The 27,566-nt window shown below is 44.0% G+C and overlaps 1 protein-coding gene across 1 annotated transcript; it reads left to right on the plus strand.

Moving 5' to 3' along the window:
* The first annotated feature begins 5,536 nt into the window (after positions 1–5,536).
* LOC124116677 (uncharacterized oxidoreductase YrpG-like) lies at positions 5,537–27,566 on the plus strand. The gene is made up of 8 exons (XM_046478108.2): positions 5,537–6,876; positions 9,482–9,624; positions 14,835–14,973; positions 16,800–16,973; positions 19,072–19,169; positions 19,499–19,686; positions 20,600–20,739; positions 23,744–27,566. Exons 1-8 carry the CDS (start codon positions 6,778–6,780, stop codon positions 23,855–23,857), a joined length of 1,095 nt encoding a protein of 364 aa, XP_046334064.2. The 5' UTR covers positions 5,537–6,777; the 3' UTR covers positions 23,858–27,566.

Raw genomic sequence — 27,566 nt, forward strand, 5'->3', positions numbered from 1 at the left:
TGGCTGTGTATATAGCATGTTCTGTGTGTGTATGACATGGTACCTACCTGGCTGTGTATATAGCATGTACTGTGTGTATGACATGGTACCTACCTGGGTGTGTATATAGCATGTACTGTGTGTATGACATGGTACCTACCTGGCTGTGTATATAGCATGTACTCTGTGTATGCCATGGTACCTACCTGGCTGTGTATATAGCATGTACTGCGGATGTGTATGACATGGTACCTACCTGGTTGTGTATATAGCATGTACTGTGTGTGTATGACATGTTACCTACCTGGTTGTGTATATAGCATGTACTGTGTGTATGACATGGTACCTACCTGGCTTTGTAAATAGCATGTACTGTATGTATGACATGGTACCTACCTGGTTGTGTATATAGCATGTACTGTGTGTATGACATGGTACCTACCTGGCTGTGTATATAGCATGTACTGTGTGTGTATGACATGGTACCTACCTGGTTGTGTATATAGTATGTACTGTATGTGTATGACATGGTACCTACGGGGCTGTGTATATAGCATGTACTGTGTGTATGACATGGTACCTACCTGGCTTTGTAAATAGCATGTACTGTGTGTATGCCATGGTACCTATCTGACTGTGTATATAGCATGTACTGCGGATGTGTATGACATGGTACCTACCTGGCTGTGTATATATCATGTACTGTGTGTATGACATGGTACCTACCTGACTGTGTATATAGCATGTACTGTGTGTATGACATGGTACCTACCTGGCTGTGTATATATCATGTTCTGTGTGTGTATGACATGGTACCTACCTGGCTGTGTATATAGCATGTTCTGAGTGTGTATGACATGGTACCTACCTGGATGTGTATATAGCATGTACTGTATGTGTATGACATGGTACCTACCTGGCTGTGTATATAGCATGTACTGTGTGTATGACATGGTACCTACCTGGCTGTGTATATAGCATGTACTGTGTGTATGCCATGGTACCTACCTGGCTGTGTATATAGCATGTACTGCGGATGTGTATGACATGGTACCTACCTGGTTGTGTATATAGCATGTACTGTGTGTGTATGACATGGTACCTACCTGGCTGTGTATATATCATGTTCTGTGTGTGTATGACATGGTACCTACCTGGTTGTGTATATAGCATGTACTGTGTGTGTATGACATGGTACCTACCTGGCTGTGTATATAGCATGTACTGTGTGTATGACATGGTACCTACCTGGCTGTGTATATAGCATGTACTGTGTGTATGACATGGTACCTACCTGGGTGTGTATATAGCATGTACTGTGTGTATGCCATGGTACCTACCTGGCTGTGTATATAGCATGTACTATGTGTATGCCATGGTACCTACCTGGCTATGTATATAGCATGTACTGTGTGTATGACATGGTACCTACCTGGTTGTGTATATAGCATGTACTGTGTGTGTATGACATGGTACCTACCTGGCTGTGTATATAGCAGGTACTGTGTGTATGACATGGTACCTACCTGGCTGTGTATATAGCATGTTCTGTGTGTGTATGACATGGTACCTACCTGGCTGTGTATATAGCATGTACTGTGTGTATGAAATGGTACCTACCTGGTTGTGTATATAGCATGTACTGTGTGTGTATGACATGGTACCTACCTGGCTGTGTATATAGCATGTGCTGTGTGTATGACATGGTACCTACCTGGCTGTGTATATAGCATGTTCTGTGTGTGTATGACATGGTACCTACCTGGTTGTGTATATAGCATGTACTGTGTGTATGACATGGTACCTACCTGGGTGTGTATATAGCATGTGCTGTGTGTATGACATGGTTCCTACCTGGCTGTGTATATAGCATGTACTGTGTGTATGCCATGGTACCTACCTGGCTGTGTATATAGCATGTACTGCGGATGTGTATGACATGGTACCTACCTGGTTGTGTATATAGCATGTACTGTGTGTGTATGACATGGTACCTACCTGGTTGTGTATATAGCATGTACTGTATGTATGACATGGTACCTACCTGGCTTTGTAAATAGCATGTACTGTGTGTATGACATGGTACCTACCTGGTTGTGTATATAGCATGTACTGTGTGTATGACATGGTACCTACCTGGCTGTGTATATAGCATGTACTGTGTGTGTATGACATGGTACCTACCTGGCTGTGTATATAGCATGTACTGTGTGTATGACATGGTACCTACCTGGCTGTGTATATAGCATGTACTGTGTGTATGCCATGGTACCTACCTGGTTGTGTATATAGCATGTACTGTGTGTGTATGACATGGTACCTACCTGGTTGTGTATATAGCATGTACTGTGTGTATGACATGGTACCTACCTGGCTGTGTATATAGCATGTTCTGTGTGTGTTTGACATGGTACCTACCTGGCTGTGTATATAGCATGTACTGTGTGTATGACATGGTACCTACCTGGGTGTGTATATAGCATGTACTGTGTGTATGACATGGTACCTACCTGGCTGTGTATATAGCATGTACTCTGTGTATGCCATGGTACCTACCTGGCTGTGTATATAGCATGTACTGCGGATGTGTATGACATGGTACCTATCTGGTTGTGTATATAGCATGTACTGTGTGTGTATGACATGTTACCTACCTGGTTGTGTATATAGCATGTACTGTGTGTATGACATGGTACCTACCTGGCTTTGTAAATAGCATGTACTGTGTGTATGACATGGTACCTACCTGGTTGTGTATATAGCATGTACTGTGTGTATGACATGGTACCTACCTGGCTGTGTATATAGCATGTTCTGTGTGTGTATGACATGGTACCTACCTGGTTGTGTATATAGCATGTACTGTGTGTGTATGACATGGTACCTACCTGGCTGTGTATATATCATGTTCTGTGTGTGTATGACATGGTACCTACCTGGTTGTGTATATAGCATGTACTGTGTGTGTATGACATGGTACCTACCTGGCTGTGTATATAGCATGTACTGTGTGTATGACATGGTACCTACCTGGCTGTGTATATATCATGTACTGTGTGTATGACATGGTACCTACCTGGCTGTGTATATATCATGTTCTGTGTGTGTATGCCATGGTACCTACCTGGCTGTGTATATAGCATGTACTGTGTGTATGACATGGTACCTACCTGGCTGTGTATATATCATGTTCTGTGTGTGTATGACACGGTACCTACCTGGCTGTGTATATAGCATGTACTGTATGTGTATGACATGGTACCTACCTGACTGTGTATATATCATGTACTGCGGATGTGTATTGCATGGTACCTACCTGACTCTGTATATAGCATGTACTGTGTGTGTATGACATGGTACCTACCTGGTTGTGTATATAACATGTACTCTGTGTGTATGACATGGTACCTACCTGTCTGTGTATATAGTATGTACTGTATGTGTAAGACTTTGTACCTTCCTGGCTGGGTATATAGTATGTACTGTGTGTGTATGACATGGTACCTACCTGCATGTGTATATGACATGTACTGTATGTGTATGACATGGTACCTACCTGAATGTGTATATGGCATGTACTGTGGATGAGTATGATATGGTACCTACCTAGCTGTGTATATAGCTTGTACTCTGTGTGTATGCCACATAGTCCCCGCATTACTTTGTATTTAGCATGTAATGTGGGTGTGTATGTTATAAAATAATCACATATTTCTTATGATTATAGAAAAAGCTGATTCAAAAATAGATATTTGATGGTTGGTTATGCGTTAACATGGCCTTAAAGTAAGCGGGTTTTTAACAACTGGACCCAGAGAGCTGTTATTGGTTAAGCTTCTTGAACTCTTTGACCTAGTAGTTTATCTATACGACAGTCTAAAGACATGGGTGTTTTCACATCCTCGGTCTATCATATTGGACCAATATAAGTTGTCTCTTGTTAATATGGCAAAGCCGAAAGGTAAAAACTGGGTCTGTATGTATGTATGAATAATTCTTGTCACCAAAAGGAGATGCCACATCAATCAACGGAGAAGAATGTAGGCCATAGAAAGCCCTGCAGAATAATCACTGTCAAACACAACCAACAACTCATAACGATACATATCTATATACAAACATACACATCCATACACAACCATACACAGCAATATGGACTTGTCACTTTAGTTGACGTGTTACTGCTTCTGGATGCGCGACATGCTTCTTACACTTGACAGGAAACGACCCATCTTAAAATGTTGTCTTATCTTACATTGCCTATCCGATGTTGAATATCATGAGATAATGATGTGTCAGGAAATGTCCTTTAAAGGGACAAGACTAAACTTGGCAGTCCCAAGTCATTCAAAATTGATTTTGTTTCCCTACAAAATTGATGTCAATCTTGCAGATTATTATACCCTCATTTCAGTCTCAGTTTAAAATTGTCATCAGGTGGCGGATCATATAGTCCTCCTTTGAAAAGCACAATTGCTAGCGAGTGTCAAATGTGTATGAGTGGAGCTGACCAGGTCTGACTTATATTTTAGTAGAACCATTGGAAACATAGGTGTATTAGCTTAACAATTTCATATTTCATACAAGCCAGGTATGACAGGAATATCAAAAACCAAAAAACAAACATGCCATATTACCACGTTATAAAAGATGGATACAAATATATACGACAAGATATGAAACGGCTGAAGGAAAGTGCAAAGTTTTCTTCTCAATCTATTTTCTAATTCTCGCCACAATGTTCTCAGTTGGAATATGGGTTAGTGAACGATATAGCCATCGCCCGGGGCAGGTCGTAGGACGCCCAGAGGGATATAAAAGAAGAGGCCAAGACGTAGCCTCACAACCAACTCCTGCTACTCACAGGTAAGTTGTCGAGCTACATCCTTGTCATGGAAAGGTGAGCGAGCCACCCGTGTCCCCCATTTACGATCTTAAGCTGGTCACGATTAACGTACAACGTCAGAAGGAGGCGATTGATGCAATAGTTGGTAGTGGAAATGTTTTGTTACCTAAGATGGTTAATAGTGTCCCTATGATATGAGTTGCTGATATATTTGCTGGTGGATGTATATTTTTATGGATGTATATTTATTGGTGGATGTATATTTTTTGTAGTTGTATTTCGGTTGGTGGATGTACATTGGTTGGTGGATGTACATTGGTTGGTGGTTGAATATTTGTTGGTGGGTGTATATTTGTTGGTGGATGTATATTTGTTGGTGGATGTATAATTTGTGTGGATGTATATTGGTTGGTGGATGTATATATGCTGGTGGATGTATATATTTTGTGGATGTATATTAATTTTGTTGGTGGATGTATATTTTTTTGTAGATGTATTTTGGTTGGTGGATGTGCATTGGTTCATAGATGTATATTGGTTGGTGGATGTATATTTGTTGGTGGATGTATATTTTTTGTAGATGTATTTTGGTTGGTGGATGTGCATTGGTTCATAGATGTATATTAGTTGGTGGATGTATATTTGTTGGTGGATGTATATTTTTTGTAGATGTATTTTGGTTGGTGGATGTGCATTGGTTCATAGATGTATATTGGTTTGTAAATGTATATTAGTTGGTGGATGTACATTGGTTGGTGGATGTATATTTGTATGGGGATGTTTATTTTTTGTGGATGTATATTAGTTGGTGGATGTATATTTGTTGGTGGATGTATATTTTTTGTAGATGTATTTTGGTTGGTGGATGTGCATTGGTTCATAGATGTATAATGGTTGGTGAATGTATATTTGTTGGTGGAAGTATATTTTTTTGTAGATGTATTTTGGTTGGTGGATGTGCATTGGTTCATAGATGTATATTAGTTGGTGGATGTATATTTGTTGGTGGATGTATATTAGTTGGTGGGTGTATATTGGTTGGTGGATGTACATTGGTTGGTAAATGTACATTAGTTGGTGGATGTATATTAGTTGGTGGATGTATATTTGTTGGTTGGTGTATATTGGTTGGTGGATGTATATTAGTTGGTGGATGTATATTTGTTGGTGTATGTACATTGGTTGGTAAATGTACATTAGTTGGTGGATGTATATTTGTTGGTTGGTGTATATTGGGTGGTGGATGTATATTAGTTGGTGGATGTATATTTGTTGGTGTATGTACATTGGTTGGTTAATGTACATTAGTTGGTGGATGTATATTTGTTGGTTGGTATATATTGGTTGGAGGATGTATATTAGTTGGTGGATGTATATTTGTTGGTGGATGTATATTAGTTGGTGGATGTATATTTGTTGGTGGATGTACATTGGTTGGTAAATGTACATTAGTTGGTAAATGTACATTAGTTGGTGGATGTATATTTGTTGGTTGGTGTATATTTGTTGGTGGATGTATATTAGTTGGTGGATGTATATTGGTTGGTGGATGTTTATGTGTTGGTGGATGTATATTGGTTGGTGGATGTACATTGGTTGGTAAATGTACATTAGTTGGTGGATGTATGTTGGTTGGTACATGGAATATTGCTACATTTACCATTAAATAAATTTTCATGGAGATGCTATTTCAGGTTTAACCAGAGTTTAACTATGTTTTGTTTTTGTTTTTAATTAGATGGGTATATGGTGCATCTACATGTCACGCACCAGTCAAGTCTCCATGTTGGAACGTAGGGTACTAACGTGACAATATCGGGAAGTGTGTCAACAACTGGTACCTCTAGTGAACTGAAGGAAGGCCTTGTCCCACCTCTTACCATGTAGGCAGTTATCCTCTGTGCATGTGGTCTGTGATGAGTTGTGTTTTTTTCTAGCCGACACGTGGAATAATGAGTGGCACCACCAAGATAGAGTACCGCTACCTGGGACGTTCCGGGCTGAAGGTGTCCTGCGTGTGTCTGGGTACCATGATGTTCGGAGAGAGGCAGGTAGGGCTGACTCCACAATCCTCATCTGTACGTCAGTTAGTGTCCATATCACCTCACTTTCTTCTGTTCGGCCTTTTCGAGCACATAAATAATACCAATCGGGTTGTGGGTGATGTGACGTCTAAGGTTTTGAGTATGTTTCAAATGAAATGTGGCACGGCAACGTTGTAGGCAAACATTGTGTGTAAATCGTTAAATGCAAACAAAATGAACTTTGCCTGAATGTGTAGGAACTACAACTCGGAATGTTGCAATTAGCAAGTCAGTATCTGAAACCGACTACCACTGATCGCCTACCTGGTGTGCTGACAATGTCCTGCTGCAAGATCCTACCCTCGCTATGCAAGTTTACTTTCACCCACGCCAGCACGTGCTGCATGCTAACTTAAACGCAATCCACGAAGCTGTTGTGTATTTTTTAATCAACAACTATCTATCGGAACATGACTCTTGTTCCCGGACGCTCCAGAACACCCCTACCCTGTGACTGTGTTGACAATATGTGTTGCAGAACCCCTACCTAGGCTAGTGTGACTGTGTTGACAATGTGTGTTGCAGAACCCCTACCTGGGCTAGTATGACTGTGTTGACAATGTGTGTTCCAGAACCCCTACCTGGGCTAGTGTGACTGTGTTGACAATGTGTGTTGCAGAACCCCTACCTGGGCTAGTGTGACTGTGTTGACAATGTGTGTTCCAGAACCCCTACCTGGGCTAGTGTGACTGTGTTGACAATGTGTTTTGCAGAACCCCTACCTGGGCTAGTGTGACTGTGTTGACAATGTGTGTTGCAGAACCCCTACATGGGCTAGTGTGACTGTGTTGACAATGTGTGTTGCAGAACCCCTTCCCTGGCCAGTGTGACTGTGTTGATTGGTGTGTTGACAATGTGTGTTGCAGAACCCCTACCCTGGCCACTCTGACTGTGTTGTAAATGTGTGTTGCAGAACCCCTTCCCTGGCCAGTGTGACTGTGTTCATTGGTGTGTTGACAATGTGTGTTGCAGAACCCCTACCCTGGCCAGTGTCACTGTGTTGTTAAGGTGTGTTGCAGAACCCCTACCCTGGCCAGTGTGACTGTGTTGTCTGGTGTGTTGACACTGTGTGTTGCAGAACACCTTCCCTGGCCAGTGTGACTGTGTTCATTGGTGTGTTGAAAATGTGTGTTGCAGAACCCCTACCCTGGCCAGTGTCACTGTGTTGTCAAGGTGTGTTGCAGAACCCCTACCCTGGCCAGTGTGACTGTGTTGTCAAGGTGTGTTGGAGAACACCTACCCTGGCCAGTGTGACTGTGTTGTCTGGTGTGTTGACAATGTGTGTTGCAGAACCCCTACCCTGACCAGTGTGACTGTGTTGATTGGTGTGTTGTCAATGTGTGTTGCAGAACCCCTTCCCTGGCCAGTGTGACTGTGTTGATTGGTGTGTTGACAATGTGTGTTGCAGAACCCCTACCCTCGCCAGTGTGACTGTGTTGTCAATGTGTGTTGTCAATGTGTGTTGGAGAACCCATACCCTGGCCAGTGTGACTGTGTTGTCTGGTGTGTTGACAATGTGTGTTGCAGAACCCCTACCCTAGCCAGTGTCACTGTGTTGACAGGTGTATTGCAGAACCCCTACCCTAGCCAGTGTCACTGTTGACAGGTGTGTTGACAGCTGTGTTGCAGAACCCCTACCCTAGCCAGTGTCACTGTGTTGTCAATGTGTGTTGCAGAACCCCTACCCTGGCCAGTGTGACTGTGTTGTCAATGTGTGTTGCAGAACCCCTTCCATAGCCAGTGTGACTGTGTTGATTGGTGTGTTGACAATGTGTGTTGCAGAACTCCTACCCTGGCCAGTGTGACTGTGTTGTCAATGTGTGTTGTCAATGTGTGTTAGAGAACCCCTACCCTAGCCAGTGTGACTGTGTTGACAATGTGTGTTGCAGAACCCCTAACCTAGCCAGTGTGACTGTGTTCACAGGTGTATTGACAATGTGTGTTGCAGAACCCCTTCCCTGGCCAGTGTGACTGTGTTGTCTGGTGTGTTGACAATGCGTGCTGCAGAACCCTTACCCTGGCCAGTGAGGCTGTGTAGTCAATGTGTGTTGCGGAACCCCTACCCTGGCCAGTGTGACTGTGTTGATTGATGTGTTGACAATGTATGTTGCAGAACCCCTACCCTGGCCAGTGTGACTGTGTTGTCTGGTGTGTTGTCAATGTGTGTTGCGGAACCCCTACCCTGGCCAGTGTGACTGTGTTGATTGATGTGTTGACAATGTATGTTGCGGAACCCCTACCCTGGCCAGTGTGACTGTGTTGATTGATGTGTTGACAATGTATGTTGCAGAACCCCTACCCTGGCCAGTGTGACTGTGTTGTCTGGTGTGTTGTCAATGTGTGTTGCAGAACCCCTACCCGGGCCAGTATAACTGTGTTGATAGGTGTGTTGCAGTACCCCTACCCTAGCCAGTGTCACTGTGTTGAAAGGTGTGTTGACAATGTGTGTTGCAGAACCCCTACCCTAGCCAGTGTCACTGTGTTGACAGTGGTGTTGACACAGTATGTTGCAGAACCCCTACCCTAGCCAGTGTGACTATCTTGACAGGCGTGTTGACAATGTGTCTTTCAGAACCCATACCCGGGCCAGTGTGACGCCGCCAACTCGCATGCTCTGCTCGACCGTTTCTTTGAACTAGGAGGCAACTTCATCGACACGGCCGACCTCTACTCTTTGGGTCAGTCGGAAGCCATCATAGGACAGTGGATGAACGGGTGCGTCACTAATACTTAGAGCTTTCTCCCTATTCAACATTTACATTATCAACACCGTGCCTGTCAGGAGCTACATATTGAAAAATAATGTATTTACATACCAGCGGAAAAAGTAACTGTCCATCTTATGAAATGAAACCTTTATATATTTGGTAATTCGTCTGATCAATGTTTCTTCATAACAAATATATATATATGTATATATATAGTGAGACTTTCGCGCTGAGAAGCAGCAAGCAACACCGCTCTGTATCTGAATGAAGTTTGCGTAGTCTATGTTCAGCACATCTGTCATAGATTGGCACTGCGTGTGTGAACATACGTATAATGCGTCTCTAAAGTTTCAAGTCTGAGTTTTCAACATCAATGTTATTGCCTATTCTGAGTGTCTTGTTTCTTAATTTTTGGAAGATTACAGTCACTGAATCTTCTCAACACCAAATCCATACCAATCAGGGAAGCCAAACCGACCTTGACGGGGTAACCAGACCCATTGTGTACAGTGGTGAGCAGCGTCCATACATGAGGTTACTCAGCTCAATCAAACTTTCCAGGCTTACTTCATCCTTTAACATTGCATGCACAGGCAGGAAGCGCACGAGACGGGGTTGCCGAGGAGGCAGAAAAAGGAAGCGACACATACAAATTGTTACCTCATCACGAAGACATCTCTGCGCACAACCAGCACAGCATGGGATAAACAAAGACAACCTGATGTATATATCTACGCATCTAAATAAGAGAAAGACCAACAGGTTGTGTTTATGCGACGCCAGATCAGTCCGGAACAAGTCGGCAGGGCTTAATGAATGCATTAATGAACATACTCTTGAGGTATTTGTTATTACAGAAACAATGGTGAAAGAATGTGACATGGTTGTCATCAATAACCTCTTCCCAGACGGTTATTCCATTGTTTTGAGTCATGGCTCAGGTCGGCAATGCGGAAGTGTTGCCCTTGTACATAGACCTGAAATTGGTGTCAAACATGTAGGTCAAAACCTCAGGTCGTACAGTTGCTTACAACAACTAGCCCTCAGATTAGCCATAGATGGGGCGCCATTACCTTGTGTCTACCGTCCTCCTTCAACGGGGAACAACACAGCATCTCCTGACCAGGTTATTGAAGAACTGACCCATTTCTGGAACTAGCCAGTAACACCAGTGAACATTTATTATTTGCTGGGGATTTTAACATCCATGTTCGATGATGATAAAAATCCAGGAACGAGAAAGTTTTGGGACTCTGTTTTCAGACTAAGTCTGAAGCAGCATGTCTCTCATCCTACACCTCAGAATGGACGTACGCTTGATTTGTCAATCAGTAAATATTCTGATGACATCATACCCAACGTTCAGACAACGAACAGTGGCATCGCTGACCACTACAGTGTTGTTACGAATCTTCAAATCAAGAAACCAAAACCAGTAAGAAAGACCATCTCCTATCGAAAGAACAGATCAATCGACCTCAACCAATTTGAGAACAATATTAAAATCGTGGGTTACCTGAATGAAAGTGATATCGGAATCAGAGACTGCGATACTTGACTCTAAAAAAGGCCACATAAGAGATTACAAGGACACTTCGTCACGTGCTGGACAGCTGTGGCATACACATGTAACGACGTGTAGTTGGATGGCAGATTCGGTCACAACTGCTAAGCATGAACGTCGATTAGTAGAAAAAAGAGGAGGCATACAAGGCTTGAGCTTCACAGTCAGGTATTTCAATCAGCAAGGAACAAAGTGATTATTCTTTTACGGCAGTCGAGGCTTTCCATAGCAGGCAAACAGTTATTGAAAATAGAAACAACTCCAGGCAACCCTAGGTCCTGGTGTACAAACGTTTTGGAACAAGCGGAATTACAGTTAACCGTATATTTCTTTCCATTTGTGCAGAGTACAAATATTTTGCTAAATTAGTAATAATGTTAAAATTTGGCGATGACATCAAAATGTTAAATTTATGTATGTTAGTTTGAAGATGTATAACTGTCTTAACTGTACATATGCTGGACACACTGAAAGAAAATGGAATTCATGTAGTTTCAACGCAGTGTAAGTTACAAGTTTTACATTTTCTTAAATTCCTAGGTATATTGAAGTGACTTCTACGCTAAATTTCCAGATCATGACAACTTAAACAAGAAAGAAAATAGCGCTAAGAAATGAAACCATTATATGTCTGTATTTTGGGCCACTGGCCTCTATACAGAATAAAATTGTCTTGTCTTGTCTTGTCTTGTCTTGTCTTGTTCTGTCTTGTTCTGTCTTGTCTTGTCTTGTTCTGTCTTGTTTTGTCTTGTCTTGTCTTGTCTTGTCTTGTTCTGTCTTGTCTTGTTCTGTCTTGTCTTGTTCTGTCTTGTCTTGTCTTGTCTTGTTCTGTCTTGTTCTGTCTTGTTCTGTCTTGTCTTGTCTTGTCTTGTGTGTCTTGTTCTGTCTTGTCTTGTCTTGTTCTGTCTTGTTCTGTCTTGTCTTGTCTTGTTCTGTCTTGTCTTGTCTTGTTCTGTCTTGTTCTGTCTTGTCTTGTCTTGTCTTGTCTTGTCTTGTCTTGTCTTGTCTTGTCTTGTCTTGTCTTGTCTTGTCTTGTCTTGTCTTGTCTTGTCTTGTCTTGTCTTGTTCTGTCTTGTCTTGTTCTGTCTTGTCTTGTCGTGTCTTGTCTTGTCTTGTCTTGTTCTGTCTTGTTCTGTCTTGTCTTGTCTTGTCTTGTCTTGTTCTGTCTTGTTCTGTCTTGTCTTGTACTGTCTTGTCTTGTTCTGTCTTGTCTTGTCTTGTCTTGTTCTGTCTTGTTCTGTCTTGTCTTGTCTTGTCTTGTCTTGTTCTGTCTTGTCTTGTCTTGTCTTGTCTTGTCTTGTCTTGTCTTGTCTTGTCTTGTCTTGTTCTGTCTTGTCTTGTCTTGTCTTGTCTTGTCTTGTTCTGTCTTGTCTTGTCTTGTCTTGTCTTGTTCTGTCTTGTTTTGTCTTGTCTTGTCTTGTTCTGTCTTGTCTTGTCTTGTCTTGTCTTGTTCTGTCTTGTCTTGTCTTGTCTTGTTCTGTCTTGTTCTGTCTTGTCTTGTCTTGTCTTGTTCTGTCTTGTCTTGTCTTGTCTTGTCTTGTCTTGTTCTGTCTTGTCTTGTTCTGTCTTGTCTTGTCTTGTTCTGTCTTGTCTTGTCTTGTCTTGTCTTGTCTTGTCTTGTCTTGTCTTGTCTTGTCTTGTCTTGTCTTGTCTTGTCTTGTCTTGTCTTGTCTTGTCTTGTTCTGTCTTGTCTTGTCTTGTCTTGTCTTGTCTTGTCTTGTCTTGTCTTGTCTTGTCTTGTCCTGTCCTGTCCTGTCCTGTCCTGTCCTGTCCTGTCCTGTCCTGTCCTGTCCTGTCCTGTCCTGTCCTGTCTTGTCTTGTCTTGTCTTGTCTTGTCTTGTCTTGTCTTGTCTTGTCTTGTCTTGTCTTGTCTTGTTCTGTCTTGTCTTGTCTTGTCTTGTCTTGTCTTGTCTTGTCTTGTCTTGTCTTGTCTTGTCTTGTTCTGTCTTGTCTTGTCTTGTCTTGTCTTGCCTTGCCTTGCCTTGCCTTGCCTTGCCATGCCTTGCCTTGCCTTGCCTTGCCTTGTCTTGTCTTGTTTTCTTTTGTTTTCTTTTGTTTTGTCTTGTCTTGTCTTATTTCCAAACCCTCATCTACACAGACAGTTTCTTAGCTTTGTAGTCCCGACCAGGTTTGGGAGAACCTGTGGTTTCCGGAAACAGATCCCAAAGAAACAAACACCAAAATCAAGGGCAGCACCATATAAATCATGCACTAGATCCTGTGTGAAAAGATGCACAAACACCTGTGCTCCTGTGATGGCATCTATCATTAACACTACATTACAAGATGGATGTTTTCCGAATTCCTTCAAATGTGCCATTATCACTCCCCTCCTCTCTGGACAGGACAGGCCTTAAGAAGTATTCCTATCCAAGATTGTTCTCATGACGTTAAATCAACATTTATATGAACATCAGCTTCTTGAGGAATTCCAATCTGCCTACAAGTCGAAACACCGAAACTGTCCAACGAAAAGTCAATTATGACGTTCTGCGATATCTGGATATGCATGAAGTTGTGCTTTTGGTAATGCTAGATATTTCGGCTAATTTCGACACTGTGCATCACCATATTCTTCTTACTCTTCTAGAATATGAATTTATAATTCAGGGTCTTATCTGACTGGGCGTACAAGTCCAAGTTGATGGAAATAAATCCACTTCATGTCGTATTTCCTGTGGAGTCCCGCAAGGTTCAGCTTTGGGACATTCTTTGTTTTCATTATACATTCAACCCATTGGCAGCATAATAGGGAAACATGGACTCAACTTCCACGGATGTGTTCATGACAATCAGTTATATCTAGGAATCAAGCCAGATAAAGTTCAACATTACAAAGTGGGCGGGAGGACTGTATTTACGATATCCGTCGCTGGACGTCAGCTAATTCATAATTCTTGGTACTCACCAACAGCTTCTGAATGTTTTATCTACATCTGCGGGACTCATATTCAGCCCACACATCAAGTGCGACTATCCCAGTCTTCTCTTCTGAAGATCAGCATGCCCGTTAACGTTGGGGCAAAATTGGGCGTATCGCTGGACGTCGAGCCTGGATGTTTGTGCTCCCTCAACAAGTTGCGTACAGTTCTGCCATTAATTGGTTTCAACCCGGGAATTGTTCAAGCTGTTAATGTGTCGGTTTGGTATCGATTTCGTAAAAGCACCAGATGAAAATTGTTGTCTTGTTGACGTGATGTCACAAGTGGACCACCGGCCCGTGGCAGATCATGAGTGTTGCCTTGCTATAGATAACGTCTCTAAAGGGATTATATTGTGTTTCGGTGAACATTAAAGTGCCTGGCAACTTCGTTTTGCGCCATTCCTGTTTGCTCCCAACAAAAATCTAAATTGTGCGCCGAACAAATGTGCAAACTGTGAATCTTCATGAATATGTATTGAAAGATGCATTATTTAATTTTAGAATACATTTATTTTAATTGAACTTCATATGAAGCACAGTTACTATTTTTCCCGTTAGTATACATGTAAATACGGGTGGATCACACAACTGTTAGGTAATTGAAAATAAAAAATTATGAACTAAATAAAACAGGCGAACTATAAAAGGTTTTGTTTGTTCTCTTCCCCGTCACTAATGTTTACATTAAACACAGGGCAAGGCGATGTCATATTTTTACGTCACCTTGCAGGCGCAGCCGAGACGATGTCGTGCTTGCGACAAAGGTGGGACTCCACTCCGACAGCCAGGGGTTGAGCCGACGTTCCATCACACAGTCCGTGGAGAGAAGCCTGGAGAGATTACAGACACACTACATAGACCTGTATCAGGTAAGCCTATAACACAAATATAAATCACTGACCGAGACCAGCAACACGTGCTAAGGCTGCTCCAATACATTGACCGCGACTAGCCCCACACGCTAAGGGTGCCCCATACCACAAACACAGGGCATTGACCGCGACTAGTCCCACACGCTAAGGGTGCCCCATACCACAAACAAAGGGCATTGATCGCGACTAGTCCCACACGCTAAGGGTGCCCCATACCACAAACACAGGGTATTGATCGCGACTAGTCCCACACGCTAAGGGTGCTCCACACCACAAACATAGGTCATTGTTCACGACTAGCCCCACACGCTAAGGGTGCTCCAAACCACAACGTAGGGCAATGACCGCGACTAGCCCCACACGCTAAGGGTGCTCCATACCACAAACATAGGGCATTGACCGCGACTAGTCCCACACGCTAAGGGTGCCCCATACCACAAACACAGGGCATTGACCGCGACTAGTCCCACACGCTAAGGGTGCCCCATACCACAAACACAGGGCATTTACCGCGACTAGTCCCACACACTAAGGGTGCTCCACACCACCAACACAGGGCATTGACCGCGACTAGTCCCACACGCTAAGGGTGCTCCAAACCACAAACACAGGGCAATGACCGCGACTAGCCCCACACGCTAAGGGTGCTCCATACCACAAACATAGGTCATTGATCGCGACTAGTCCCACACGCTAAGGAAGCCACATACCACAAACACAGGGCATTGACCGCAACAAGTCCCACACGCTAAAGGTGCTCCACACCACAAACATAGGTCACTGACCAACATAAGCAACACGCGCTCAGGGTGCTCCACACCACAAACATAGGTCACTGACCAACATAAGCAACACGCGCTCAGGGTGCTCCAATACCAAAAACATAGGTCACTGACCAACATAAGCAACACGCGCTAAGGGTGCTCCAATACCAAAAACATAGGTCATTGACCAATATAAGCAGCACACGCTAAGGGTGCTCCACACCACAAACATAGGTCATTGACCAACATAAGCAACACACGCTCAGGGTGCTCCACACCACAAACATAGGTCATTGACCAATATTAGCAACACGCTCAGGGTGCTCCAATACCACAAACATAGGTCATTGACCAGTATTAGCAACATGCGTGGAGGGTGCTCCACACCACAAACATAGGTCATTGACCAATATTAGCAACACGCGCTCAGGGTGCTCCAATACCAAAAACATAGGTCATTGACCAATATAAGCAACACACGCTCAGGGTGCTCCACACCACAAACATAGGTCATTGACAAATATTAGCAACAAACGCTAAGGGTGCTCCACACCACAAACATAGGTCATTAACCAATATTAGCAACACGCTCAGGGTGCTCCAATACCACACACATAGGTCATTGACCAATATTAGCAACACACGCTAAGGGTGTTCCACACCACAAACATAGGTCATTGACCAATATTAGCAACACACGCTAAGGGTGCTCCAATACCAAAAACATAGGTCATTGACCAATATTAGCAACACACGCTAAGGGTGCTCCACACCACAAACATCGGTTATTGACCGAGACCAGCAGCAGGCACTTAGAGTGCTCCAATACCACAAACATCGCTCCATCATCAAAATAGTCCGAAGGTCCAGAGCATGTTTGTACGCCGCTTTTAGCAGTGTTCCAGCAGGGGACACCAGTAATGGGATTCAAACATTGTACCCTATGGCGAGGCGGGCGAACGTTTCAACCACGATGCTGCCCCGCCGCTCCGTTGCAGGGTAATAGGTTGCATAGCACGATTTACCGCTATACTGACAAGGTGTTTTTGTGTATATCAGACACACTTCTGGGACAAGGGGACTCCTGCTGAGGAGACTGTGCGGACGTTTGACGACCTCGTCCGGTGCGGTAAGATCCGGTACGGCGGCAACAGCAACCTGTGTGGCTGGATGGTGCAGAAGATGGCAGACATCACAGACCGACTTGGGCTCAACCCCTTCATCAGCCTACAGGTGAGCCAAACACGCATGTATCTCAACCCACAGGCCGTACCCATCGTACTTATTAGTTAGTTCCTAAGAAAGATAGGTCCGTGTTAACTCAAGAACCCGCCATGCTGTCATGTTGTGGGTATTACGGATTCTGTTGATAGGGCATTTATGAAATTGAGATTATTTAGAAACCATGTACATGTGTAAAAGGAATTATATATTTAAAAACTACCGACAACCTAATGATTTGAAAGTGGCTATCGTTGAGGCGAACATTTACAACATCGTGGCGGCTGAACGCAACATCTAATCACAATGAAAGGTTACGTTATGCATGAACAGCACTGATGCAGGTACACACATAAGACAAACCCACAATCACTAAATCACCTACAACAGCTAAGCACAAGTTTAGAAAGGCACCTATGCAAGATCGTCTCATTACATTACTTACATTACGCAATAGATTCTGCTCCTGTTCTCCAATAGAGAAATCCGTACGACAACAGGAAGGCAAATTTCAACATCTACCGTAAAAAAGTCTTTATTGAGCCCGCCTGAAAGCGGGTGAGCGGTACTTGACCACAGATCGACATGTGGTAACATGTCTGTGTGTGGTAACTGTGCCTGTGTGGTATATGTTTCTGTGTTTGATAACTGTGTCTGTGTGTGGTAAATGTGTCTGTGTGTGATAACTGTGTCTGTGTGTGGTATATGTGTCTGTGTGTGATAACTGTGTCTGTGTGTGGTAACTGTCTGTGTGGTATATGTGTCTGTGTGTGATAACTGTGTCTGTGTATGGTAACTGTCTGTGTGGTATATGTGTCTGAGTATGATAACTGTGTCTGTGTGTGGTAACTGTGTCTGTGTGTGATAACTGTGTCTGTGTGTGGTAACTGTGCCTGTGTGTGGTATGTGTGTGGTAACTGTGTATGTGTGTGGTAACTATGCCTGTGTGTGATAACTGTCTGTGTGTGATAACTCTGTGTGTGTGTGTGATAACTGTCTGTGTGTGATAACTGTGTCTTTGTGTGGTAACTGTGTCTGTATGTGGAAACTGTGTCTTTGTGTGGTAACTGTATCTGTGTGTGGTAACTGTGTCTGTGTGTGATAACTGTCTGTGTGTGATAACTCTGTGTGTGTGTGTGTGTGTGATAACTGTCTGTGTGTGATAACTGTGTCTTTGTGTGGTAACTGTGTCTGTATGTGGTAACTGTGTCTGTGTGTGGTATATGTGTCTGTGTGTGATAACTGTGTCTGTGTGTGATAACTGTGTCTGTGTGTGATACTTGTCCTCAGATCTACATGTGGTAACTGTGTCTGTGTGTGGTATATGTGTCTGTGTGTGATAACTGTGTCTGTGTGTGATACTTGTCCTCAGATCTACATGTGGTAACTGTGTCTGTGTGTGGTATATGTGTCTGTGTGTGATAACTGTGTCTGTGTGTGATACTTGTCCTCAGATCTACATGTGGTAACTGTGTCTGTGTGTGGTATATGTGTCTGTGTGTGATAACTGTGTCTGTGTGTGATACTTGTCCTCAGATCTACCTGTGGTAACTGTGTCTGTGTGTGGTATATGTGTCTGTGTGTGATAACTGTGTCTGTGTGTGATACTTGTCCTCAGATCTACATGTGGTAACTGTGTCTGTGTGTGGTATATGTGTCTGTGTGTGATAACTGTGTCTGTGTGTGATACTTGTCCTCAGATCTACCTGTGGTAACTGTGTCTGTGTGTGGTATATGTGTCTGTGTGTGATAACTGTGTCTGTGTGTGATACTTGTCCTCAGATCTACATGTGGTAACTGTATCTGTGTGTGGTATATGTGTCTGTGTGTGATAACTGTGTCTGTGTGTGATAACTGTGTCTGTGTGTGATACTTGTCCTCAGATCTACATGTGATAACTGTGTCTGTGTGTGGTAACTGTGTATGTGTGTGATAACTGTGTCTGTGTGTGATACTTGTCCTCAGATCTACATGTGGTAACTGTGTCTGTGTGTGGTAACTGTGTCTGTGTGTGATAACTGTGTCTGTGTGTGATAACTGTGTCTGTGTGTGATACTTGTCCTCAGATCTACATGTGGTAACTGTGTCTGTGTGTGGTATGTGTCCACAGCAACGCTACAGCCTTGGTACCCGAGATTCGGAGTGGGATGCCTTCGCTGTGTGTAATCAGGTCGGCATTGGTGTGATGGCTTGGGGGACACTGATGAGGTGAGACATTCTGAAGGCGATGTTTCATACATTGGCTTTCGATCTACCTGTGTACCAGGGCATTTCCATATCGTGTTCATCTCGGGAATTCACACGTAGGTATGTTCGGACTTACATGTGTAGGATAATGATGATGCCATTATATATTTTGTCTCGATCACTCACGCACTTGTGCGTGATCCAGCTAGCTGTACATTATCATATATCAATTCTACAATTGCATTACAAAAAATGTCATTACCAAAATAAGTTGATTTCGGCTCCAATTTAGAATGACTGTGACATAAAGTCAATATACATTATTACAAAAGCCATATGCCCTGTAACAGCGGCCTACTCACGGGGAAGTACAAGCGCGGGGACCCGCAGGTCAACAGTAGTCAGGGGACCCGCCTGGCCTGGCTGGCAGAGGACGAGTCCAGGTGTCAGCGGATCTTCCCCTCCTGGACCAAGCTGCAGGCAGACACACGACTGTGGAACACACTCGACGTTCTCACGCATGTCGCCAACACCCACAGTAGGTACCACGCTCACACAGCTTGCCCAACCCGACTGTGTACAGTGTACAAGGGCTGTCAGGTCTGCCTGGTGTACATGGATTAACAAAATCGCACAGGGCCACGGATAGCCATACTATACTGACTGTACTGATTACATTAAAAAAAAAAGTCTTTTTTTAATTTTATCAGTACAGTCAGTATAGTATGGCTATCCGTGGCCCTGTGCAAAATCGGATCAAAACTTAACGGCTGGAACAAAATTTAGCTCCATATGAATGCGATCACGATGCCTATTGCTGGTAAAAAGCGATTAAATTGAATTGAAGGCTGAATCTGTTTCTGGAAGTTATGTTTAGGCCATTCAACTTATTCCCGTAAGTAGGCATACGTTAAGTTGAAGATTGTAGTTTTCAAAGTCATCGTAAACCATGTGGGTATAACTTTTCTAACTGACCACTTTACAGAAATGCCTTAATCAATGACATTTCAGTTGACAGACACGCGTGTTTCACGATCAAGCGCTGGGAAGTCTTTTTCAGTCGTTCAGTCGACATTAATCATTTTTCTGAACAGATATGTTTCAGTTGTGAAAACGTATAAAAATACATCTTGTAATACCGAAATGCAGGGGTCAGCTACAGTGTTACGTTTGTCGGTAGCCTTTTGTTAAAGTGTTTTGTTTGAATACGATGGTTTTATTTCCTTCGGTGTGCGGATAGATTCCTGTCGACCGTTTTATGCAATTCAATGAAATCATGAGTTGCAGCAGTGACTACTTCATCCCTGTAAACGAGGGTTTAAAAGTGGACGCCAAGACTGTTATATCTCTGGTATACCAAATAACCATGCACTGCCACACTGCAGATATGCCAGTCGTGGGAGCCCGCACCTCATGCGACCGCCTGCTCAACATCTCCAAATGTCTTTCAGATAGGAGTGTATCCCAAGTTGCACAGAAGTGGGTCCTGCACAAAAACGTAGCATCAATAATTATCGGCAGCAGGGACATCCCACAACTCGAGGCCAACATGGCGGCTGGCAACAGGGACTGGGAACTCTCCCCAGAGGAGGTAGGACACCAACAACGTTTAACATTAGGACACCTCAGACAACATTTAACATTAGGACATCACCGACAACGTTTAACATTAGGACACCTCAGACAACATTTAACATTAGGACATCATCGACAACGTTTAACATTAGGACACCTCAGACAACATTTAACATTAGGACATCACCGACAACGTTTAACATTAGGACACCTCAGACAACATTTAACATTAGGACATCACCGACAACGTTTAACATTAGGACACCTTAGACAACATTTGACATTAGGACATCACCGACAACGTTTAACATTAGGACACCTCAGACAACATTTAACATTAGGACATCACCGACAACGTTTAACATTAGGACACCTCAGACAACATTTAACATTAGGACATCACCGACAACGTTTAACATTAGGACAACGCCGACAACGTTTAACTTTAGGACATCACCGACAACGTTTAACATTAGGACACCTCAGACAACATTTAACATTAGGACAACGCCGACAACGTGTTTTATTAAGACACCTCTGACTGCGTGTTCCATTAGGACACCTCCAACAACGTTTAACAATAGGACACTTCTGAAAATATGTTTCATTATAGACTATTAGGACACCTCTGACAATGTTTAACATTAGGACACCTCCGACAGCGTGTTTCATAAGGACACCTCCAACAACGTTTAACATTAGGACACCTACAACAGCGTGTTTCATTAAGATACCTCCGACAGCATGTTTCATTAGGACACCTCTGACAATGTGATTCATTAAGACACCCCCAACAACGTTTAACACTAGGACACCACCGACAACATTTAACATAAGGACACCTCCGACAACGTGTTTTATTAAGACACCTCTGACTGCGTGTTCCATTAGGACACCTCCAACAACGTTTAACAATAGGACACCTCTGAAAATATGTTTCATTATAGACTATTAGGACACCTCTGACAATGTTTAACATTAGGACACCTCCGACAGCGTGTTTCATAAGGACACCTCCAACAACGTTTAACATTAGGACACCTACAACAGCGTGTTTCATTAAGATACCTCCGACAGCATGTTTCATTAGGACACCTCTGACAACGTGTTTCATTAGGACACCACCGACAATGTGTTTAATCAGGACACCTCCGACAGCGTGTTTCATAAGGACACCTCTGACAACGTGTTTCATTAGAACACCACCGACAATGTGTTTAATCAGGACACCTCTGACAGCGTGTTTCATCAGAACACATCAGACAGCGTTTCTCATTAGGACACCTACAACAATGTGTTTCACTAGGACACCTCTGACAACGTTTAGCATTAAGACACCTCCGACAGCGTGTCTCTTTAGGACACCTCCGACAGCGTGTTTCATTAGGACACTTCCAACTGTGGGTGTCATTAGGACACCTCCGACGTTGTGTTTCATGAGGACACCTCAAACAGCGTGTTTCATTAGGAAACCTCCGACAACATGTTTCACTAGGACACCTCCGACAGCGTGTTTCATTAGGACACCTCCGACAGCGTGTTTCATTAGGACACCTCCGACAATGTGTTTAATCAGGACACCTCTGACAGCGTGTTTCATCAGAACACATTAGACAGCGTTTCTCATTAGGACACCTCCGACAGCGTGTTTCATTAGGACACCTCCGACAGCGTGTTTCATTAGGACACCTCCGACAATGTGTTTCATTAGGACACCTCTGACAGCGTGTTTCATTCGGACACCACCGACAATGTGTTTAATCAGGACACCTCTGACAGCGTGTTTCATCAGAACACATCAGACAGCGTTTCTCATTAGGACACCTACGACAATGTGTTTCACTAGGACACCTCTGACAACGTTTAGCATTAAGACACCTCCGACAGCGTGTCTCTTTAGGACACCTCCGACAGCGTGTCTCTTTAGGACAACTCCGACAGCGTGTTTCATTAGGACACTTCCAACTGTGGGTGTCATTAGGACACCTCCGACATTGTGTTTCATGAGGACACCTCCGACATTGTGTCTCATTAGGACACCTCCGACAGTGTGTTTCATTAGGACACCTCCGACATAGTGTTTCATGAGGACACCTCAAACAGCGTGTCTCATTAGGACACCTCCGAAAGCTTGTCTCATTAGGACACCTCCGACAATGTGTGTATCAGTGTGACCCCTCCGACAGTCCGTGTATCAGGATTACACTTCTGAAAGTGCTTGTATCGGTGTGACATCTCCGACAGTGTGTGTATCAGTGTGACATCTCCGACAGTCCGTGCATCAGGGTTACACTTCTGAAAGTGCTTATATCGGTGTGACATCTCCGACAGTGTGTGTATCGGTGTGACATCTCCGACAGTTTGTGTATCAGTGTGACATCTACGACAGTGTGTGTATCAGTGTGACGTCTCCGACAGCGCGTTTCATTGTGTGAATGAGTCTTTGCCCATGTGAGGATTTGAACCCTGCGTTCGACGAATGAATGCTTTACCCACCAGGCAACCCATCGGCCCCATGTGTTTGAAGGCCCCAGTCCGACCGCCTGCATCTTCGTGGCGTAATAACTCCGACAGCGTGACTCATTGTGAAGTTACACCGACAGCGTGTCTCATTGTGACGTAACACCTCTAACAGCGTGCATCATCGTGACGTAACATCTCCGACAGCCTGTATCATTGTTTGTTTGTTGTTTAACGCCGCAGCTACATGACGGCGGTCTGTAAATAATCGAGTCGAGACCAGACAATCCAGTGATTGATATAATGAGCATCGATCCACGCAATTTGGATAAAATGACATGCATCAACCAAGTCAGCGAGCCCGACCACCCGATCCCGTTAGTCGCCTCTTACGAGAAGCATTGGTTGCTGAAGACCTATTCCAACCCGGATCTTCACGGGTTCATTGTGACAAATAACTCCGACAGCCTGCACCATTGTGACGTCACACGTCCGACAAGGTGCATCATTGTGACGTAACTCCGACAGTGTGTAACATTGTGATTGTTCTTGTTTTGTAGATGCTACACCTAGATGAAGTGTCGAATATACCGCTGCCGTATGAACAGGAGAGTTTCCGGAGGATGGGGACTGGTAATGCGAGCAGATACAACCGCTTCAACCCGCAATTCTAGTCTATGTAGGCAGGCATTGGACTACATAAAGTAACATGCATCCCGTGATGGCGTCTCCCCTACCTGTTCAGCATACATCCCGTGATGGCGTCTCCCCGACCTGTGGCAGCATACATCCCGTGATGGCGTCTCCCCAACCTGTGGCAGCATACATCCCGTGATGGCGCCTTCCCAAGCTGTCGCAGCATACATCCCGTGATGGCGTCAACCAAACCTGTGGAAGCATACATCACAGGATGGCGTCTCCCCAACCTGTGGCAGCATACATCCCGTGATGGCGTCTCCCCTACCTGTGGCAGCATACATCACAGGATGGTGTCTCCCCTACCTGTGGCAGCGTACATCCCGTGATGGCGTCTCCCCAACCTGTGGCAGCGTACATCCCGTGATGGCGTCTCCCCTACCTGTGGCAGCATACATCCCGTGGTGGCGTCTCCCCAACCTGTGGCAGCATACATCCCGTGATGGCGTCTCCCCGACCTGTGGCAGCATACATCCCGTGATGGCGTCTCCCTGACCTGTGGCAGCATACATCCTGTGATGGCGTCTCCCCGACCTGTGGCAGCGTACATCCCGTGATGGCGTCTCCCCGACCTGTGGCAGCGTACATCCCGTGATGGCGTCTACCCAACCTGTGGCAACATATATCCCGTGATGACGTCTCCCCAACCTGTGACAGCATACATCCCGTGATGGCGTCTCCCCTACCTGTGGCAGCAAACATCCTGTGATGGCGTCTCCTCGACCTGTGGCAGCGTACATCCCCTGATAGAGTCTACCCAACCTGTGGAAGCATACATCCTGTGATGGCGTCTCCCCTACCTGTGGCAGCGTACATCACAGGATGGCGTCTCCCCAACCTGTCACAGCATACATCCCGTGATGGCGTCTCCCCTACCTGTGGCAGCAAACATCACAGGATGGCGTCTCCCCAACCTGTGGCAGCATACATCCCGTGATGGCGTCTTCCCGAACTGTGGCAGCATACAACACAGGATGGCGTCTCCCCTACCTGTGGCAGCGTACATCACAGGATGGCGTCTCCCCAACCTGTCGCAGCGTACATCCCATGATGGCGTCTCCCCTACCTGTGGCAGCATACATCCCGTGATAAGATGCGATTTTACTTGAAACGCTAATGATGATGTCATGTCCCTCTTGAAATCACATTTCAATAACGTGTGTAACTCCGGACTATTCCACGAAACTATCATTATTTTGGGGTATATTAAAGATACCAGCACTTTCAATACCAGATTAGCTATTTGGGCAATTATGAAGGAGGAAATTCCGGCGACACAGATCCGATTTTCGTCTAGGATATTCAACCTGTCTGAGCACGTTCATATTAGATTTGAGCAAAATAAACCCCAGTACCCATACTTCGGCCCGGGATGTGCCTTCTGGGGGAGTAGCAGGGCGTGGAGTCAACCCACAGACCTTGTCAGCTTGGTCATGTGGACAAGGCGTCCGACCTCTGATCAGAAGGTCCTGGTTCGAATCCCGTCACGGGACTCGGAAATTGTATTGCCGCTACAGATGCAACAAAACTCTTTCCGAGTCTTTCAATTGCCCTTCTGGTTTCCGCGAAGGATGTATCTAAAGCCCTTTGTTGTTTTCATTCTTGATATGTGAGTTGTGAAATGAAATTAGTTGTTATGGTCAACACAGTTTCCAATTATTTCCTGACGAGGAATTATTTCTTTTATTGTTTGCTGCTGATGAAATATTAGTGCCTGAATCAGTTGTAGACTGCAAATGATGTCTTGGATGCATACGCCTTGCATATTGAACATGAGTAGCCTTGCTGTGGCTTTAAACATTTGTTAACAATGTATCAAACTTTGATATGTGAACGGCAAATGTAATTCACCTTTAGTGTCATTTTACTTTATCATTTTAACCCTACATATTTTTTCAAAGTTCTTTTGAGCTAGCATGAATATCATAAAATACTTAGCACGTCAATGCTCATAATTCCCTCAATTCACGATGAAGGCTCTGGTATGGCTAGTGTACATTTCTGTATACTGAAACGTGCCTGGGTTACATATCTGTAGTACCCGTGACAACGACCCCTTCAGCTTTATTCCTCCATTCAGTGATCCTACATTAAATATTCTTCACGAGTACTGGAATCGTGAAATTTGCCACGAAACGCGAGTTTAGACCGCTGGTCTGAAAGGCGTCATAAAATTAATGCAATTAGTCATGCAAATAAACTGTGAAAAGCTAATCAGCAAACGAAAACACCATGCTATGTCTACAGACTTAGAATTCCATGATGTGGTATTGGCTGAAGGAAGTTCAATTGAAAACTATCATTTGCCATCTTCAAAACCTTAACTTCATTCAGTTGATCTAACTTCTATGATATCAAAAGCAGGACAGTTTATCCTTATCTTTCATGAAATAAAACGTGAAAGAGGACATGTACAAGCATTGAATGGAATGGTGCTTGCCTATTGGACAATTATATTTGTCATTTTCGTGAAAATTCCCTTCACTGGAGGTAGTGACACGTGTTTGGTTATGTATAGAAGCTATTATTGTGATGTACTGATGCACCCAACTGTTTCCTGAAATGGTTGCACAATGTTGATAGTGATATATCAGAAAGTAACGAGGGGCGTTCAATAAGTTTTGCAACTTAGGCATTTGTGTTTACACAAACAATGTCTACTTGTGGCAGGGGTGACACTAGTCATAACATCAGGATGACACGTGTCATAACAAGTTCCAGACACAACAATAAGTTAGATGTGATGGCTTCATTCACCTAAGGGTAGTCACAGCCATGGATTCTCTCAAACATGAAAAACGCACTGTAATAAAGTTCCTTACTAAGAAGGGATGCAAAGCAAAGGAAATCCATAATTGCATGTGTAAAGTGATTGGTAAGGATGCTCCTGACTATTCGACAGTTTGCCGTTGGTCTCTACAGTTTAAAAGGGGTAGGGAGTCCGTAGACGTGACCAAAGGTCAGGCAGGCCTTCAGATGCCACCCAACCGGAAACCATTGCTGCTATAGAAAGATGAATTTTGTCTGACCGACGAGTGAAAGTGTCTGAACTTTCTAGGGAATTCCAAATATCAGTTGGAACTGTTGGAACAATTATTCATGAACATCTTGGTATGTATCCAAGGTATCTGCAAGATGGGTACCTAGAAACCTCAAAGTTCAAGATCGCCATCAGAGAACTGAAAGTTGCCGAGACCTCCTGGATCTCTATACTGCTGGTGAAGCCAGATTTCTTTCTCGTCTAGTTAAGGTGATGAAACAGGGATCCACCACTGGAAACCTGAAACTAAATTGGAATCCATGCACTGGAAGCACCCCATTTCTCCGCCCAAGAGGAAGTTTCGCACTCAACCATCGGCTGGCAACGTAATGGCCACCATATTTTGGGATGCAAGAGGCATATTACTGATTGTTTCCATGCCACCAAAAACTACAATCAATGGACAGTATTATGCTAATGTAATGAAAGAATTGCGAAAATCTATTCGCCAGAAACGCCGTGGGATGTTAACACGTGGTATTCTACTTTTGCATGACAACGCTCCGGTTCACAAGTCGAGAAGTGCACAGGCCGCCATATGTGAATGTGGATTCGAACAGTTAAATCACCCACCCTACAGCCAAGACTTAGCCCCCAGTGACTATTTCCTGTTCCGGCAAATGAAATCTACCCTACGTGGAAGATGC

Source organism: Haliotis rufescens, unplaced genomic scaffold, assembly GCF_023055435.1.
Source record: "Haliotis rufescens isolate VD_foot unplaced genomic scaffold, xgHalRufe1.0.p SCAF_14, whole genome shotgun sequence".
Classification (NCBI taxonomy): domain Eukaryota; kingdom Metazoa; phylum Mollusca; class Gastropoda; order Lepetellida; family Haliotidae; genus Haliotis; species Haliotis rufescens.

Coding starts and splice junctions, on each gene's coding strand:
- LOC124116677 (XM_046478108.2), top strand. CDS start 6,778: ATGAGTGGCACCACCAAGATAGAGTACCGCTACCTGGGACGTTCCGGG. Junction 16,974..19,071: donor ACCCCTTCATCAGCCTACAG/GTGAGCCAAACA, acceptor ATGTGTCCACAG/CAACGCTACAGCCTTGGTAC. Junction 19,170..19,498: donor GCTTGGGGGACACTGATGAG/GTGAGACATTCT, acceptor GCCCTGTAACAG/CGGCCTACTCACGGGGAAGT.